This window comes from Episyrphus balteatus, chromosome 2, assembly GCF_945859705.1.
Source record: "Episyrphus balteatus chromosome 2, idEpiBalt1.1, whole genome shotgun sequence".
NCBI lineage: Eukaryota > Metazoa > Arthropoda > Insecta > Diptera > Syrphidae > Episyrphus > Episyrphus balteatus.
Window position 1 is genome coordinate 113,194,035 of NC_079135.1, and position 19,961 is coordinate 113,213,995.

General features: G+C 29.6%; 3 protein-coding genes across 8 annotated transcripts in view; 1 reads left to right on the forward strand and 2 right to left on the reverse strand.

Moving 5' to 3' along the window:
- LOC129911124 (carboxypeptidase D) overlaps positions 1 to 19,710 on the reverse strand; it is a 31,510-nt gene extending 11,800 nt beyond the window's left edge. For 5 of the 6 annotated variants that reach the window (XR_008771602.1, XM_055988802.1, XM_055988799.1 and 2 more), the window contains exon 1: positions 19,115 to 19,710. The gene's annotated coding sequence lies outside the window, so the exon portion shown is untranslated. The remainder of the gene's footprint in view (positions 1 to 19,114) is intronic. The other variant, XM_055988801.1, reaches the window with a different exon arrangement.
- LOC129911126 (serine protease SP24D-like) lies at positions 133 to 1,144 on the reverse strand. Its single transcript, XM_055988806.1, has 2 exons — positions 864 to 1,144; positions 133 to 799 (listed from the first exon to the last, which is right to left on the reverse strand). The coding sequence occupies exons 1-2, from the start codon at positions 1,094 to 1,096 to the stop codon at positions 262 to 264; spliced, it is 771 nt and encodes a 256-aa protein (XP_055844781.1). The 5' UTR covers positions 1,097 to 1,144; the 3' UTR covers positions 133 to 261.
- Positions 8,903 to 9,906, forward strand: LOC129911127 (serine protease SP24D-like). The gene is made up of 2 exons (XM_055988807.1): positions 8,903 to 9,260; positions 9,324 to 9,906. Exons 1-2 carry the CDS (start codon positions 9,034 to 9,036, stop codon positions 9,853 to 9,855), a joined length of 759 nt encoding a protein of 252 aa, XP_055844782.1. The 5' UTR covers positions 8,903 to 9,033; the 3' UTR covers positions 9,856 to 9,906.
- Positions 19,711 to 19,961: the final 251 nt, after the last annotated feature.

The window sequence follows — 19,961 nt, forward strand, 5'->3', positions numbered from 1 at the left end:
TATTGTGCTACTTAATTGTATTAAATGTTTTCCATCAAGATAATAAACAAACCTAATTGAAATGGATTTATCCGATAAACAAAAAAAAAAAAACGGGTTTAACCTTTGTAATTAAATTATAAACCAAATAAGTTTCATGTGTTAGAGACAAATCGATAAGACAATTATTAATTTATTGTTTAATTTATTGCTCGACAAAATAAACGTGTCAATAATATCGATATTTATAAATTTATTACTTTAATCTCTATTTCTATTATTTTATTGCTGCGAACCAATAATAGAGATAATCCAACTATAATAGTGTGAAACTCTGGCATAAACATCAGGATATTTAGTACCACATGCACCAATTACAAAGTTACCAACACCAACAAGTTGGTCATCATAAACAGCTGGACCACCAGCATCACCATTACATGCGCCACTTCCAGGCTTATTCTGAACACAAATGCACGATGCATATCCGTATCCGATTTCATCTTCACACTGCGAAGCACTCAAGACCGTTGCATCACTTTGTTGAAGTTTGTAGGCATTTGCACCACTGGTTTCTGTGCGTCCCCAACCAGCAATAGCCACCGATTTTCCTGGAGTAACAACATCAGATTTATCTGCCAATTGGATGGGCTTAATTTTGGCACTCTCATCCAATTTGTAGGCTAATTCTAATATTGCGATATCATTCAAGTAACTTCCATATGAATTATGAATGGTAATTTTTTCTACTGGGACCAGCTTTCCTCCAGCAAATTGATTTTTGCTACCAACTCGGCATGTAATTGCACTGGCATCAACACTTATTTGAAAAAAACGGATATACATAAGTAACGCTGTGTAAAAAAAAAATTAAAAAATCTTACGGCTTAGTTCCCAATTCTGATACACAATGAGCGGCAGTCAAAACATGTTTCAATGAAATAAGACTGCCTCCGCATACATGGGCAGTATCACGACGCACTGAAACCATGTAAGGATAATCTGAGCCGCCTACTTCATTACCACCCAATATCCTTAAAGTAGGTGATGCAAAACTACCCAAACAAAGGGTGCTTAGTAGAGCAACTACAAAAACTACCGGGCTAAATGATGCCATTGTGTTTGATTCGAATGCAGTTGAAAGACTTGTGGTTTTGAGTGTTTTAACAAATTTTATAGGTTGACAATTTATTTCTTACAATCACAATCAGTTAACTTTATCTTATCTTGGATAATTTGATAAGTTTTCACTTTTGCATTGAACAAGTGTATCGATTGTGGATTTATGATTCGACATTTTGTTTTTGTTTTGTTTTTGAAGGAAGTGTCAGTTAAAAATTATTCAATAAAAACATTGAAAATATTTACTTGTCATTCTAACTTTTAAAAAAAATTGGAAAAAAATATTACAACGAACATCTTTATCAAAACTGTTTAGTGGAATAATGAGAGTTAAGGTTTTGTAGGTTTTATAGATTTTTAATTTTTTTTTTACAGAAAAAAAATGCTAGTGATGTCAGCCAAGTAATTAAAAATGAAGCAGGATAAAAAGAGATGCACTTTCAATTATACTCTTGGAGCCTCTGTCAATTCCGCGCAAGAGGTAGTTGAATGAAAAAAAAATGTTTGGTTGTGGAGGCCGGGATTGGAATTCGAAACTCCTCTGCAGGCGTGATAGTCCATCGTTCTTATAATTGCACCACAGAGTACACCAAAGAAAAATAAAGTGTTTCATGTGAATACTCTAGATTTTGCTAAAAAATCAATTTGATAAAATATTTTAGTGTTTAGAAATTCAAAAAAAAGTTCAAGTGTGAAACCTAACTTTAGAGGATTTTCCTTATTTCCCAAAAAAAACACTCTTTCACCTAAAATATTTGTATAGATTAGGGTGGGTCAAAAAAATAAGAACTACGAAACTACAGAGTCTCTATAAAATTATCTTGAGTGATGGGTTGTTTTTTTTTTTTAAGAAATGATGAAATTCGGAATTAGAACACCACAAAAACTGGAACAAAAATGTTACCGCAATGAAAATTAGTACAACATTTTAGTTATAACAGAAACCAAGAATTTAAGCAATCTATACTAGGGTGGGTCAAAAAAATTTAAATTAATTTTTTTGATTTTGTACTCCAAAAAATCGATTGCTAGACACCTCTAGAATATACACACCAAATATGAGCTCTTTATATTAATAGGAAGGTCCTCCGCTTTGCAATATTCCATTTTTACATCAAGCTTCAACTAGAAAAAAATAATTTTTTTATTAATTGACTTTTTAGCAAATTTCTTTACATATTCTTGTAGGAAATTGAACGCTCTACAAAAAAGGTCCTAGACACTTTTTTCGTTTATCTTACCGTTTAATAGATATTTGAGGTCCAAAATTCGAGAATATCTTTAAAAATTCCTTTTTTGTTCTTAATTTTGTAACAAATTGAAAAATTATAATATTCAAATGCGCACGACATATTCTTGTAGGAAACAGATTGCTCCACAAAAAAGGTCTCAATAACTTTTTTTATTGATCTAACCATTCTAAAGATATTCGAGGTCAAAGTTAAAATAAATTATAAAAACATTTTTTACTTTTAAAAATTTGGCAGTTCACTGAAAATTTATTATTTTCAAACTAGCCAGATGTATTCTTGTAGGAACTTAAATGTTCTACAAAAAATTCCTTGGCCTTTTTTGTAGAGCGTCCAATTTCCTACAAGAATATGTAAAGAAATTTGCTAAAAATTCAAGTAATAAAAAAATGATTTTTTTTTAGTAGAAGCTTGATGTAAAAATGGAAAATTGCAAAGCGGAGGACCTTCATATTAATATAAAGAGCTCATATTTGGTGTGTATATTCTAGAGGTGTCTAGCAATCGATTTTTCGGAGTACAAAATCAAAAAAATTAATTTAAATTTTTTTGACCCACCCTAGTATAGATTGCTTAAATTCTTGGTTTCTGTTATAACTAAAATATTGTAGTAATTTTCATTGCGGTAACATTTTTGTTCCAGTTCATTAGATTAAGCGTCAAAAAAATACCTTAAAAACATGTGTCATATTATATTATACAAATAATTTTTTCCACTTTATTTTTACCGACTTCAAAAAAGGAAGAGGTATTCAATTCGCCTGTATTTTTTTTTTATTTTTTTTAATTTTTTTTGTTTGTTACCTCATAACCTTGGACTGAGTGAACCAATTTTGATAATTCTTGTTGTATTGGAAAGCTGGTGTCTGCAATGTGGTCCCATTTCAATTTCGTTCAGTTATAGCCATAGGAACTATTAGAAAAACCATAAAACCCAGTTTTGATCCATGGAAGTCGGTTTTGTTTTTTGATAAAAAAGATTATTGATCTTCACCTATCCCTCTTTTCTGCGAAAAAAAACACCCTTCTACCAAAATTTTGTCTATACAAACTCTTTTCATCTTTGGTTTTTATTCCAAAAGGACACTTGTTGCCAAGTTTCATGAGGGAAACAATTTTGTAATGCCTATTTAACCTGCATAACTTATGATGATGCTTTAATTTGATAAAGTATTCGTAGATTCACTGTAAATTTTTTAAATTTGATAGCTTAGTCAGTGGACAGGTGAAACGATAAAAATATACTTTTTCCATAAGGAAAAAGTCATCCCTATAGTATAAACTATAATGAATACCGTCTAACTTGCAGTAGTGCAAAAGTAACGGACCTAATACTGAGCACTGAGGAACGTCTTTACTTTCTTCCTTAAAAATACAACTCACTAATGTATGCAACGAGTTTGAGAACTGAATTAAAGATATGTATCGTATTAAAAACTTTAAATTCTTTTTACTCGAGAAGAGAGTAGATTTCTATGACTATGATTGGTGGCTGATGTTTAAAACGTGTTCTACAAAATATTTAAAAAAAAAGAGAATAGTTTTAATTTTTAAAATTATAAAATAAGGTGTAAGCTTTTTGAATGCAATAAAAAATAAAACTTCTGTAAATCACCCATGATTGATTGTCTGTAAACTTTTTTATTAGACAATCTTAAGTGACACTTGACACCACGAATATTAAGTGAAAAAAAAAATGTTTAATAAGATTAACTTTTAATCAAGGTAATCATATTATAACTAATAAATGCACATACCAATAAAAAGTTAGTTAAAATATTTATAAAACAATAATTTAGGGTTCTTATGAATGGGTATCAGAAAGATAAGGATAGTAAATAATTTCAAACGAAATACAGGATTTCCCCGTTAAATGCGCATTTTTTAATGTAAAAAAATATGTTTCAAAGTAGTGTCTAACATTTCTTGTAAGTAAGTATTGTGATGGAAAAACATTAAAATTTGATCTCGACAAATTGGGAAAACACAAAATTAAAATATTTAAATTTTTGAATTTCTGCTTGTGGCAGAAATCTAAGTTATTTTCAACGATGACCAAAACCGTATTGTTTCACAAAAGTGATTCAAACATTCTTTTCACTTTATGTTCTCAGTTGGATGGAATTTATTTTATTTTTTTTAACCCATAAAACCAATAAAAGTCAGATTAAAATAAAAGCTTATCTAGAATTTAGAGAATAGGATAAAATTGACCTATAGATAACAACCCCCCATGGCATTACATAGAATGGAATAAAAAGCCCTGCTATACTGTCTATCAATATGTCTGTCTATGTGTCAATTAGAAAATTTTGTTTTAGTGGCATTAATGTTAAAACTAAAAGAAAAAAATCAAAAAAATATAATTTTTGGATCTAAAGAAAATCGATTTATAAATTTTTTGAAACTTTGTTTTATGAGTCAATTGATATTTTCTTTTAACCCTTTCGAACCCAAGCTATGAAAATCAATATTAAGAAATGTTTTTTCAGTATTATCGTATCAAAAACATCATAACTAAGAAATATGAATAGCAAAAGTTATTTTCCAAAATAATAAATAGATAAACTAATGTGTTACTCTCATGTTACATGTAAGTAACATGCACTGCCTATGACCACCAAAAAAAGTCGGACAACTAAGAAAATAACTTTTTATAGAACAATAATATCATGCTACTTCTTCTAAGCCAAACAGCAAAACACTTTCTGGATTAACTTTTTTTATATCTTTTTTTTTCAAAATTATGACCATAAATAAAAAAAATTTTTTTTTGCAAAAAAAAAAAAAAGAAAAAATGTGAAATTCAGTTCCTTTTTCGATAAAAAAAAAATTAAAGGTATGATATTTGACAAAATTTTTTTAATTATCCAGTAACTAGGCATCATTATCTTTCAATTGAGCCATCGAAACCTAAAACAATATTTAATGGAATATTTTTTACGAATTTTTAAAAATATGTTACATGAGAGTAACGCTGGGTCCGAAAGGGTTAAATCACATACCAATTTCTATTTATATTTATTTATAAGAAACTGTTTTAAAAAAGGAGTCTAACGATTGTCAATTTTATTTTCTAAAAAAATTCTTTAAACAAAATTCTTATTTTTACATAAAAAGTGCGATCCAGTCGGTCATTTGCCTAAAAAGATTAAAAATTCGAAAAGATGAATGTGGCTTAATCTATATTTGTCCATCTTTCTTAGATCATACTGTATTATTAAAATCTTGAACATCCAGTCTTAAAGATAAGAGTTTCCAAAGCTTCAAAAGCTTCGTCAGCCAATCGGCAATAAGTTTATGTTGTTTAAACTTTTAGTTTTATTTTTGTATGAACCATAATACACAGATGAAATAGATAACATTTAATGATTTGCAAATTTTTAAAATGATATACCTAAACTTAAAAGATCTACTATTAAAAATATACAATTGTCATTAAGATAAGATGTGAACTAACAATGAAGTCAGCAATTATATCAGCAACGTCTGTATCAAAAGATTTAAAAAAAAAAACCAAAGATTTGGGATTTTCCATAATTTTTTCATTTTGTGATTTGTCATTTAAATTATTCGCAGTAGTCATTTTTTTTTTCTTTATTTGGAGGTAATATTGAAAATAAAAAAATTTATGTTTTAATACGAGAACCATTTGGTGTAAGAAGCAAAAGACTTCGAAAGGACTTCCAGAATTTTATTTTAATTTCACATTCATTTTAAGATATATTTGAAATCTCTTTTCAGATAATTTTTAAAGAAACTTCGAAACTAGGTTTATTGTAGTTTTCAAAATTTTTAACTGAAATATTTCACTATTGTATACCAATCTGACTTTCAGATCTCACAATCTGTAAAAAGATACAGATTTATGTTGAAAACAATTATATTAAATAATTTATAAAATAATAATTCGAAATGTATCAATGAGTGTGGTAATTTTGTTACTGCATTTTGTTAAATAACTAACATCTAGTAAGGAACTGAATTATGAAACTTTTTCATTATTAATTTTTTTTTTTCAATTCCCTTCTAGAGAATCACTCAAAATTATTAACCCTGATTGTAATGTAATTTGCATGATTTCTAATCTTAAACTGGTCATATGTATGTATATCGCAGGTAAAATTTTGAATAAGTTCATGATTGCGTTTGTTATGAAATGCTCCTTTACGATATGATAATTCCTCAAATAAAAAAAGAGAATCTTATCTTAATAATCATTTTTATCAAAAAAACAAAACCGACTTCCATGGACAAAACTAGGTTTTTCTAATAGTTCCTATGGCCAGTACAAAAAGAATTATCAAAATTGGTTCACTCAGTCCAAAGTTATGAGGTAACAAACAAAAAAAAAAAATACAGTCGAATTGAATACCTCCTCCTTTTTGGAAGTCGGTAAAAAATAAGGAAATAAAGTCTCTTCAGAATATAATAGAAGTAGCATTACGCATATATTTGTATTTATTTTATTCATATTTTATTTATTTTTCCTTTAGAACAGCAATACTTTTTGTGTTTAAAGCAGAATAGTTAAATTAGCCTTACACAACCTAATTAAAAAATTTTCAATATCTAGCAACCTGCCTACTTTTAAATGAGCGTTGAATTAATTAATAAAACAAAATTTCATGTTAGTAATTTGTCAATTACCTATCGGTTTTTATCAAATTTATTAAAAATGTTAATATTTCTTATTTTTTTTTATGATAAATTAAAAGATAGTAGCGTCGTCGTTGCCTCGTACTAAGGATAAGAGTGATAACATAATTCTCATAAAAAAAGTAATCATACGCCACAGCTACCCACAAATACATTGTAAACAGGCGAGCATGAAAACGATTTTAAATATACCTACAGGTTGTTCTCAATTTTATTTATTTTTTCGCACAATTTGATGTGCTTATGGTCATTTATACTATATAAATAAAATATTATATAGGGCAAGTTTAAGATTCGTAAAAATCGAACTTGAGATAACAATCAGACATGATATTAGGATGATAGAGATAACAAGAAAAGTGGGTAATTTTGTCTCTCTTTGGTGTTTTTGGTGTTTCCTTAGACTAGAGGATGAATTGATTTTTTTATGACAAAAATAAACAGTACCTACTTGCTACTTGCCATATGACCAAAATGGAAAAGGTTGTTTTTTTCAAAAACTGCTCAAACGATTTTGATTTTAATGTGGCAAATAATATCAAACTCTTGAAATAAAAATAAAATATTTTTTGACCGTTATTGACTGTACTTGCCATAGAAATGTTTTCTTAAAGTCTGACTTTTTCGTAAACAACAAGACACATTTCAATGAAAGTTTTTGTATAAGAAACATTTTCAAAATTTAATTTTGCATTTAAAAAAAAAAAGTTAAAAATTTTTTATTTTGAATAAATTTTTTGAAAATGAATTTATTGAAACTTTGTTTTTACGTATCGATCAATAGTTTCCTTTTAATGGCGTAACAAATTTGTTTTTGAAATTTTTTATTTAAAAAAAAAACTATTTTTTTTTTAAATGTTCAAACATTTTTTTCTCAAAATTGCTTGTTATACATGAAATTAAATGGCATACTTCGTTTGAAGGTCAAAACCTTTTAAAGGGATGTAACATTAAACCAAATTTTATATTTATTTTGAAATTTTTTATTTTAAATTTCTTAAAAAAAAACTTAAATAAACATGTATATGTATTTAAAAATTTTCCAAGTAACTTTAAACATAAGAACAAGTACGTGCGATTCAGTCGTTCATTTTATTTAATTCTTGATTCCAATGAATATCGAAAGTCACTCATTTGTTTGAATGAAATTCTGTTGGAAAGTGTTTTATATTAAGGATTTAAGAAGAACCAATTCCCCTATAAGCTTTAACAATAAAAATTTCCTCCAATTGGGTCCAGTAAAAATAAAATTTTTCTATGAAAAAATTGTAACAGGTCAACTTTTTTTTTGTAACATTTGATCTCTTATAACGCGCCCAGCAAAAGGAGGATATTTTAGGACTTTTCATAGAATATAAACCATTCCAATACCCATCTGTATATAAAAATTAGCATGTAAAAATTGTTTTCCTTTCATTAGATTAGAATAACAAAAACTCTTATTGAATTCAAGACAGAAAATATTCACAATTTTTAGAAAGGAAGTGTCCACTTATCTTAAATAAAAATAATAAAGTAAAACCCATAAAAAAACCCTTTTTTTAAATGACACGCAAAACCGACGACGCCGCAAAGAATTTTATCAAATGGAATCATAACTGAAGTTCTTAAAAATCGCCCAAAGTTCCAGGTACAGCATTTTTACAAGTACTTAAAGATAACCAGTGGATTTTTTTTAACCAAAAATTTGTACCTATACTGATAACAAAACATACATACAATGATGTTTCATCATCACTCATTTTTAGACGCATATCAATCACAAATGATTAATTAAATAACACGTTCTGATTTTTCGAAAACAAGGAATTATCTATAAAACATACGAGGATAATCTTCTAACAATACAATACAACAAAAAAAAGTTGCAAAATCCAGTTCCTTGTCTTAAAATTTAGTAAAACACACTCCAATCATAGATAAGATAATCTTCGGATTTATTTAGATGGAATAAAGTCAAAATAAGTATAAAAGGGTAAATTAGAACAAAGAGAAATCATTCATTTTTGAACCATCACCAATCATGTTGTTCAAAGCTGCTTTAGTTTGCTGTGCCCTTTTCGTGGCTACTGCCCAAGCTGGCATTACTGGACGTATTGTTGGTGGCAAATATGCCGAACCCGGCCAATTCCCATACCAAATTTCTCTACGTTTGTTGGGTGAACACATTTGCGGTGGATCAATCATTGCAGAAAAATTCATTTTGACCGCTGCCCATTGTGTCGTTGATACCGAAAATAATTTAGAACCGTAAGTTTAAAATTCTAAAAATTTTTAAGAAGAAAAGTTACAATTTCTGAATCTCCTAATAAGGTACCCAGCTGAATACTTCTCCATCCGTGCTGGTACCAATGATCGTCTCCATGGTGGTGTTGTTGTAAGAGTACAAGCTATTACCGTCAATGATAACTACGATGGTGATGTTGTTTCCGATGTTGCTGTGATTGAACTTGTTAAGCCTTTGACTTTCTCAGAAAAAATCCAACCCATTGAATTGGCTTCAGAAAAAGTTCCATCAGGATCCGAAGTCATCATCTCCGGATGGGGACTTGAAGAAACCAACGCTAAGACCCCACCAGTCAAATTGCAATACAACATTGTCAAGGCAATCAGCTCATTGAAGTGTTTGACCAAAATTGGACTTTTCACTGAACAAATTTTGTGCTTGGAACACAAAGCTAACAATGGAGCATGCAGTGGTGACTCTGGTGGCCCAGCTGCCTACAACCATCAATTGGTTGGTGTTGCTGGATTTGTTGTGCCAAGTTGTGGAACAGCTAACCCTGATGGTTATGCTAGGGTTTCAATCCATGCTGATTGGATTAGGTCGATCATTAATGCGTAAAAATGTGTAAAGAATTTTGTGTTCTCTGAATATAATTATAATTTTTAATTGTAATTGCCAATAAATGTTAAAACTATAATAATGTCGTGTTGAATTTAAACTATTTATTAATGTAACAAGTTTAAGAAAACAAAACAACACCAACCATTACAAGGAGTTTGTTTTGTGATATTAAGCTAAAACGCGACGGCAACGTATCAAACCGCAAAATGAAAATTATATTTCAAATTTCGATCTGAAAAAAAAGGACCATGGAAATTCTGAAAAAAATTTGTTTTCACGTGAAGGCCAAAATCTCTTCAAAACAAAGTTTTAAAAGATTCCTAAAATCAGCAAATTCTAAAATATAAAACAACAAAATGTTCCAATTTCAAATTTGTTTCGGTTTGGTGGGGATTTTCTTATAAAATTTTATTTTATCAAAGCCAGCACCAATCACATAAATTTAAATTAATCAGTTAACAGAAATTAGTTATCAAATTATTTTCTATTGGCAAATGGCAAATCGTTCCAATAAATAAGAAATAAATAACAAAAATTAAATTGCGCAACCAAATTAAAATAGCTGAATTTTTTTTTTTTTAGTGTGTCTCTGATTTTCTTAGCAGGAGAATGGTGTTGCGCTTTTTTTGCGATATACATATATACTCTCACGGGCAAAATGTATCTCTTACCTTTGTTTTGTCTCAATATGTGTGTTTATGATGAGTAACTCTTTCATAATGTACGTCTTTTGTCATTATTTGGAATAATTGAGCATGAGTTAGATAGATTTTTTTTTGCATATGAACATTATTTTTAGCTGATATTTTTTACTTTATTTTATGATTTTTCGTTTTAGTTTTTACAACAGATTACAACCAATTGAAGCAATGTATTAAAACTGCACTTAAAAATATTTATTTGCATGCGAAAAAGGGTTAAAATTCACTATAATGATGTGGGATGTGGGGGAACAAATGTAATTTAAGTTTTTTTTTTTAATGTTATCTGAAGAGAATTACTTAAAAAAATACAATTTTTTTACACAAAAGACACGAATATGTACTTTGAATTTTTTTGGTTTTGCATGCCAAACTGCTTATAAGGTTATAAATACAAAAATTATTCACATGAAAGGTAACTTAAATATCCAATATCCAGTTTTATACAAAAAAAAAAAAAAAACATTCTCTGCGAAATGATGAGTTAGGAAAATCTCTGAACAGATTGAAAAATTATCATAAAAGATCAATAGGTCACGAATAAAAATTGTAGGTATATTAACTTATGATTTAGTATGTATAGACAAAAAGGTACGCATACACCACAGTGACCATAAATTATTCAATATGTTACTTCAATGATATTAATAAAAAATTTCTTAAAATATTATAGTATAGGTACTGTATACACTACACACACACAAGGTTAAAATATCTGTCGTTGTTTGTAAGACAATCTTTGAAATTAGGCCGTTTTTCAATGCAAACAAAAATAGTTTTTAATAATTCGATTTTATTACACAGTTTTTAAATATTTTCGTATTAAAAACCTATTAAAATATTAAAAAAAAAAAATGATTTAAACCAAAGTTACACGTCTTCTTTAATAATAAAATAAAAACCTAAACGACTGCAGCAGCAATTTTGAAAAGAAATACATTCATTGTCCATGATTTGAATTGATGGTAACGGTATGCTTTAAAAATATCTATGCTTTAGTCGTTGTTTTCTTAGTCGCTTTTTGCTTTTTTCGTTCTTGTTGTTGTTGCCAATTCATTTGCTTTAGTCATTTATGTCACTTTTTTCGCGTGTGTCGTTGTATAAAAGTATAGGCACCTTACGGGTCTCTACAGGTGATCAAAGGTGATCCCTTATAGCCTTTTTACAGCAGGAGCCAATACGCCCCGAAAATTTGAGGTTCTCGTTTGACATTTCAATTATTTCGTGTATGAGAAAACTTGTGGTTTGGATGTGGTTTTGGACTTTTTCGCGAAAAACCGGTTTAGGATCGGTGTGAAAAGGCTATTTTACATTTAATTAACAAATCCATTATTATTTTTGTAGAGTGCCGCTGAGTTTTTTATTTGATTATTGTTTGCAGTGTTTCCCAAAAGGGGACCCACGCCCGCCTATCAGAGGGTAATTAAATTTTATAGTGGGGGAATTCGAAATAAAAAGAAAGGTAGGCCTAAAAACTATTGGTACAAGCAAATGCAAAAACACCAGCATTCAGTTGGCCTTAGAAATGGAACAATACAAAACCGGGATGCTTGCCACCTATTTCTGAGGTCAATCCGGCGAACCCCACAGACGGATCACTAATGTGAAGCAGTTACGTGGGATAGTTATGATCCCCTCGACATCGAGATTATAACAGCACCGAGAAAAAGGAAGAAGAAGAAGTGGGGGAATTCGGTTCCACAATTTGACAAAATAAAACTAGAAACACCAACCAATTGGTTGTTGTATGAAGCTGGGCCACCAAGCATGCTCCAATATTTACTTTTTGTACCAAGCACAAAATTTGTTCATTCATGAAAATTCTAGTTCTAGAGAAGCACTCCGATGAGCTGATTGCCTTCAATACGTTATATTGCAAATGAACTGGAATAGTTTTATCTTCAGCATTATTAAACCCTCATCCTGAGATGATGACCTCAGCTCCTAAAGGAACTTCTTGTGAAGCCAATTCAATGGACTGAATTTTTGATAAAAAATTCTATGGCTTATCAAGTTCGAGGACAGCAACATCTTCATCAGAAATAGTATTACCATTGTAGTTTTCATGGACGGTTATAGCCTTTACTCCTACAACAACGCCACGATGGAGACGATCATTAGATGGGTCACAAATAGTCACGTTTCAAATTTGTTTCTAAGAATTTTTTTTTTAATTTATGCTTACGGTTGTAAACTATAATTTACATCAACAACACGGGCTGCAGCGGTCAAAATTAATTTTTCTGCAATGATTGATCCACCGCAAATGTGTTTACCCAACAAACTTAGTGAAACTTGGTATGGGAATTGGCCGGGTTCCAGCATTTTTGTCACTGACAATACGGCCAGTAATGGCAGCTTGTGCAGTGCCCAAGCAAGAAAAGTGTGCAGCAAACTAAAATTGTAGCAGTTTTGAACAACATGATTGATGGTACAGAAATGAATGATTTCTCTTTGTTCCTATTCAACTTTTTATACTATGATGGCTTAAGTCCATCTAACCAAATCAAAAATTATATTACCTTTTGGAGTTTAGCCTATTAAGGCTTAAGACAGGGATAACTGGATTTCGCATTTTTTCGTTTTTCGTTGTTTAACAGATAATTAATTTTTTACTCAAATCATTTTTTTGATATTCTACTAAGAATTATTTTTTCAAGCAACCAAATATCACCAGATAAGCGGAATCAATCTTTGAAAAATTGAGAAACGATTTTCTATCTTGAATTTAATTATAGTCATTCTTAAACATTGTCGATTTATGCCATTTCTAAAATAACACCGAATTAACACCGAAAAGGGAGTGAAAAACAAAAAACGTGGTCGGCAAAAAAAATCACCTTCAAAAAGATATGCTGTCACAGTGTCACAAATGTACATGATACTCAAAATTTTTCTCGTCGATATTTTCTACTATACTAATCTATTTTCTGTACTTTTTCGAATGGGTAAAAATTGTGCATTGGAACAGCATGTTCTGAATTTTTCCATCTTTATTATCTCGGTTTAATGAAACATTAAGATTTTTGGGCTTGTTGGACCAATTAAACCTTATCAAACAAATTTGGTACGTTTTCGAAATTCTATTGAATTCCCAATCTAACTGGGCTGCGAAAAAACCCAATATTTTTAGTGTATGAATTTTTCTGAATAGTTAATATTGTGATCCAATCTTTATCTTATCTTTTAAACTGGTAATTGGCAAACCAATACTTATTTCCTTATTTAAAAAAAAAAATTGTTAAAATGTTTTTTTTTAAACAATTTTAAACCATTATACCTTATTTGTAAAGTGTTTGTTTTTTAATGTCCCATTAAACTTATTATATTTCATATTTCTTAATGGAACTCAAATCATAACCGAAAAAGTCGACAACTACAAATTTAGACCTAAACTAATTTTGCTTATCACTTGGGCATAAGCATCCCATTTAAAAAATGGCAGGACTAATTAAACTATTTAAAAGGTCACAGAATGACCAACTTCGCTGATTAAATACACAAGAATAGACGAATTTGCATTTTGCAAGATTTTCTTAAAAACATGTTACTCATACACCACAGTGACCTTCTTACTTCTCCACGGGTTATTGCAGATATTACAGATATTTTTTTGATTCTTCATAACAATTTGACTTGATAAGCTTAAAGTTGGCTATAAAGTCCACTTTGTACTAATGATCCTGTTTCTATTTAGTTGATATTTCAGGGGTTTCTAAAACTTGAACTTATAGTCGTCTTTTCGTAGATTTTATACTTTACTTTCATCATCACTGCACATGCACACTGTATCATTTTTGAACAATTGGCTAGAGGAGTCACCTTTGCAACCCTAAAACTTTCTATTTTTTTTTTTTTTTATATAAACATGTAAAAAGTTAACATGTGTGTGGTGCGATCTTCTTCTGCAATTGTTTTCACCCAGAAAACAATTTTTAATGTCTTCATTTGTCTGAGTCAGAAAAAATTTCACCAAAAAGACAAACATTTGTCACCACTCACCACAACATTTATTTTTTTAATAACAAATGCTGCTCTTAAATAAGTGGTCGTCTACCTCTTACTCATCAAACCATAAACAAAATTATGTTGATATTAATCAATTACTATGTTGTGCTCAAAATTCCGTGAAGCATGTTAATAATCAAAAAAAAAAACCTAAAACTAAAACTATACATTTCCTCGCGTCATCATTATTGCCGGCCGCAGTGGCACTAGTTTTTGACAATAATTACTCTTTTTTAACAATGGTTATAGTCTTCCAAACAACAACAATTTTCTAACTAGGCAGGTGTTCATTAAATATGGTCATTGTTGACAAAGAATTACATGGATGAATCTGATAGATATAAAACAAAACAAAAACACGGTAGAAAGCAAAATTACAATTTTTTATTTTCGCTTCCCGCTCTATTACGCTATAGGTGGCTCTACCTGCCTAAAGTTTGCGCGTGAATGCGATCGTCTGACTGCAAAATTGGTGATTTCCTCTTCTGTCGCCCATATCACATTGTAAAGTCAGACCCAAACGCCTCATACGGGCGTTAGCCTACTGACCTAGAAAATTATACTCTCAACCATTGAAGAAAACCAAAAACGATGACTTCTTCATTTTTAAAGCTGGTTTAGATATTTTTTTTTTAATCATATGGCAGCGGGAATGTTAGTTAGAAAAGTAGTTCTATATTTGAACAAATTTAAAAAAAAATGCCATTCCACCTGCTTTGCTTGTGGTAATGGTTTTTAATTGCAAAAAAAAAATTGTATAAAACTAGAAAAGGAGAAAATTGAAACGTCCGACGACCGTCAACAAGTTTAACTCAAATTCTCAAATGGCACCCAAAGAAGCGGTAACTTATTTTCCGGTTATTAAATTCGAATGAAACGAAATTCTTTATAATTAGATGTCTTGACATTTTGGTTTTGTTGTGTTTATAGTGGCTATAAGCAGTTTCGCTTTAGTTGATGGATTGATTGATGTGACTGAATTCTTAAACAATTTATGGAAGAACAATTTTAAGTTCAATTTAAGAAATGCTAATGACACTTGATTTTAAATGACAACTAATGTTTTGTGTTTGCAGTTTTCATTGAGGAAATAAGTGGAATTTTGAGTGTCTTTTTAATTTTTTAAGTAAGTCTGATTTTATAAATGATTTTGAGTTCTAGTAAAATAACAAGTGTTTAAAAATATGATGTAAAAAATGAACTTTTCATGCAAAAAGTGTAATATTCATACATATTCGTACTTCAAAATGATAAATTTATGAGTTTCAATGGGTTTTGTACTGTTTCTATAAACTAATAGTCACTTTATATGCAAATGTGGTAGGTATCACGTCAACTTGATTTTATGAGGACTTTGATGGGCAATCTATTATTCAAAGTAAGTTGACATTTAGTTGGCATTTATTCAAGAAGTTCAAAACACAAATTCATTTATTAATGAATTATTGTCAGGCCCATATTTAACAAAAAAAAAAAAAAGCAAATGTACGTTTTCATGCGTCATTGAATGGCACATTTGCATTTAGTTTCTTACGGAAAATGCTGTTAGATGATAACAAATAAAAAAAGGAATTTAAAGATGCTACCTTATTTGATTGTTTCTTCTCTGAAAGTAGAAAACAAAAAATTGGAACCTCAAAAATATGTATATTCTGAAACCTAACAACAAACAATTTTGCTTCTTTGAAGCTTTACAGGTACAAAAATAGCTTCTGTAAGGCTTCACAGAAGCAAAATTGTTAGTTGTGACCCCTTGCATGAGTTCGCTATAGGATTTGAGGGGGAAATAAGGTTGGATGAAACCACTCCAAATCATTGTTGAGCCCAAATAGAGGCCATGCAATGTTTACTCTTCATTTTCAAGTTGCCATGAATACTAAGCAAGATTTCTATTTTTTTGAACGTGCATTATTTCAATTTTCTCATGGAATTAAAGCCTTATTGAAATGGGGCGCTATTTTGGAGATATTAAACGGAAATTAAAAAATATTGAGTGATAATACCAATTCAAACATTTCCTAAATAAAACCATTATATATATGATGACAACAACGTTTTTTCTATACCACTAATTTGTTAGCAATCAAAAAAAATAAAATAAAAACTCTGTCATTTGTTTGCTTTTTAAGATTGGGGATTTTTAGGTCTATGAAAGCGCAAACATTGTTTTTTTTTTTTTGTTTTTGTTTTTAAATTTATACAAAATGCAATGCACCACTTGGTCGCAAGAACTTGCTCTTATAGTAACAGTTACAGAATGTTAAGATTTTTTTTATTATTTATGAACATTAATGAAAGAATATTAATAATTTTTTTCTTTTAAAAAAAATTATTAAAAAATAAATTTGTTATTAAATTGCAAAAATATCGTTTGAAAAGGTTTTGACATCAAACAAAATATGGCAAAATTTAAAAAAAACTAAATTACAAATAGTTTGAGTCGTTTAAAAAAATAACAATTTTTGTGTGTATAATAATGTTTCAAATATTCTTCAACAAAAAAATTAGTATTCCTCGAAAAAAATAATTAATAGACACATAATTTCAAAAAAAAAACTTCATGAAACCGTTTTCAAAAAAATTGTTTTTTTTTTAAATAAATAATTTGCTCTTTTTAGATTTTCAAAAATTACTCATACTTTTTTTAATTTTACGCTTTTGTATAAACTTGTAGAGGTCACTTAAAGACGATTCTAGTTTCAATGCAATTCAACTTTTTTTTCTAACAATCTTGATGATTCTGTAATTTTTTCTCAGAAATTTAATTAAGAGTGTGTTGTGACCAAAATATTTTTGTACCACACCATCTTATCAGGAATGATGGGCATCCTTTTGAACTTTTTGATATGCATAATGATTCAAGTGAAAATATAAAATTCTCAGATCTAGAAGAAATTGATAAAGTGACATCTCGGATTTTGGTTTCATCAGCTAATCTACTTGTTTTCAATATTTTAAACTCAAATTATTGCTCAAACCCGAACGTTTTTACGCATTTAAAATACTCATGAAGATGACTAAACGATTTTTTTATGAATCCCTTACCTACCCTATTAAAACTAAATTACATTATTGCAAAATATAAATATGTTAATACAAAAAGTGGGAAAATTTTACAATGAACTGAACTAGTATAATAAATACAAATGATTCATTGAAGATAGATCAAATGGTATGTCATAGTGTGATCAAACAATTTATCATAGATCATGCATGTATTTTCTTAACAATAGGTAAGTTCCATGTAAAAAATAGTACTAACTAATCGTGCAATCATAAAGATCTTTACAGCAGTTAAAAATATTTGCGTTGGTGTTTAATTAGAAATTGAAACTAATTAAATTACGTCAAAGAAAAACCACACATTTAATTAACAGATCTTGAAAAAAAAAAACTTAATGTAACTTAACAATTTAGTAATACATTTAGACTATTACGTAGTACCTATTTGTTAGACTTTGGAATAAGTAATTTCAAGAATTTCGCAAAACAACGCGAAGCCACGCGACGCTGTCTGCTATAATTGTAAATAACATTAAAGTTATGCAGGTAATGTATTTGTAATTCTTACAGACTGCCGCAAGCAAGGTTACTTGGTTCGTTGTTGAAGTGGTTTAGATTTATTACCATAAATCGTCCGATTGGCACTTCTTTGTTTAAAAGGTATGTAGTCCATCTAAACTATTTATAGGGTGTTTTTTTTTAATCAACTCTTTAACTCGAATCTAAAAATCTTAAATCTAATGTAAACCATCTGCTTATTTCTAGCTTATTTAGACCACATTTCTTCAAGGGGTGTTCACCTTCAAACGGTGTTAAAATATTCTTCTAACAAATAAGCAAAAAATCAATATAATTCACACCTTGAAGAAGTGAAGCCAAACATATCGGAACTATCAATGAAATTGATTGATTATCAAAACAATATTGCCCCAAATAAAATCCCATAGAAAAAAACACCCTTTGTTCACCAAATCCAAAATAAAACGTACTTTTAAGAGAAACCATCAGGCTCTCATTTCAAAAAAAAAAGCTTTCTCATCCATTTCGACAAGTCCTTTAAAGAGAAAGTTTACGAGTTTAAATTTTCTCTCTATAAGGATATAAAGAAAAAATAAAAAAACAAAATTGAAGACTAAAAAAAGAAAAAAAATGATGAATACAACTTTCATTGCCAACTGCAATTCACCATGGCCTTTATGTCTGCATGGCTCCATGCCAAAATAAACATTGAAACAGCAGCAGAAAAAAAATAAAATAAAACTGCTGTAGACGAAAAACAAAAATTGTGGTGGATTTTTTCAATGATGGCACATAGAACCCGTGATATTGATAGATGGGTATTTTTTTTTTTTTGTTCTATGGGGTGGAGGTTAGGGTTAGGGTTAAGGGAAGACAAAAAAATCGTTAGTACTTAGCCTTAACCTTGACCCAATAGGTTGCTTTGCTGTAGTTATATTTGTGTAAGTATTGTTCTAATGGCAGTCATAACTGTGAAATTTCCATATGGAAAGATAGAGTATCTATAAATTTAAGAGTATGCTTACCTTTTTTAGACCTGTATGTACTGCAACTAACTGAAGATTTATTTGGTTGACACTCAACTACGACCGGTTTTTTTCTTCTTTTAGAAAAAAAGATACAAAAATAAATGAAAACAATGTAGGTACTCTAACGGCGGTAGCGATGGCAGCGACACAAATATAAAGAGGGATTCCCTCAACAAAGCAACAACAACAACTTTTGGGTTAATAAACTGTATCTTTTTGTATGTATCTTATTTAAACAAACAAAATGGACAAAAATAAAAAAAAGAAATCACTAACCGAACCTATCTTTATTAAAGGTGAAAAAGAAATGCCTTGTGTGTGCCACTTAAGTTAGTTTGGACTTTAAACAAATGCACTGAGAGTATGTCACTTTCGAGCGAGAATCAACGTTACGAATGCAAAACAGCTCTATAATCACAGGATGATCGAAAAATATCAGTTTTTTTTTAATTTCTTCTTGGCCAATATAACAGCACTTAAACTATGCAGACATATTTTTCTTTCTTCAGATATTAAACTTTGGCTTTGTATCTAAGAGATAGTTAACTTTGCCCATCCGTTGTGTTCGACCGACGAATCTCAACTGAAAATAATTTTGCTTCCTCGGCATGCGATTCATTCACATTCACTTGATGATGGAAGAAAACGCTTCGCTTCGACATTATAGAAGAAGAGTGATAGTGTGGAGAGCTGTTGGTTTGCTGCTGGTGGTGGTTCTGCTGGCTGCTGCTGCTTGCTACCATTGGTAACTAGTGATTGCTATAAAGATGATGATGATAAAGATAATGATGATTATATTGATGATGATGATGGTTTGTGTTGGAGAGGTTTCTTCTTGTTGGTT

Excerpts from the sequence above, each read along its gene's own strand:
- LOC129911126 (XM_055988806.1), bottom strand. The coding sequence starts at position 1,096 with ATGGCATCATTTAGCCCGGTAGTTTTTGTAGTTGCTCTACTAAGCACC. Across the intron at positions 800-863 it reads TCAGAATTGGGAACTAAGCC|TGTTGATGCCAGTGCAATTA; the intron begins GTAAGATTTTTT and ends TTTTCAAATAAG.
- LOC129911127 (XM_055988807.1), top strand. The coding sequence starts at position 9,034 with ATGTTGTTCAAAGCTGCTTTAGTTTGCTGTGCCCTTTTCGTGGCTACT. Across the intron at positions 9,261-9,323 it reads ACCGAAAATAATTTAGAACC|GTACCCAGCTGAATACTTCT; the intron begins GTAAGTTTAAAA and ends TCTCCTAATAAG.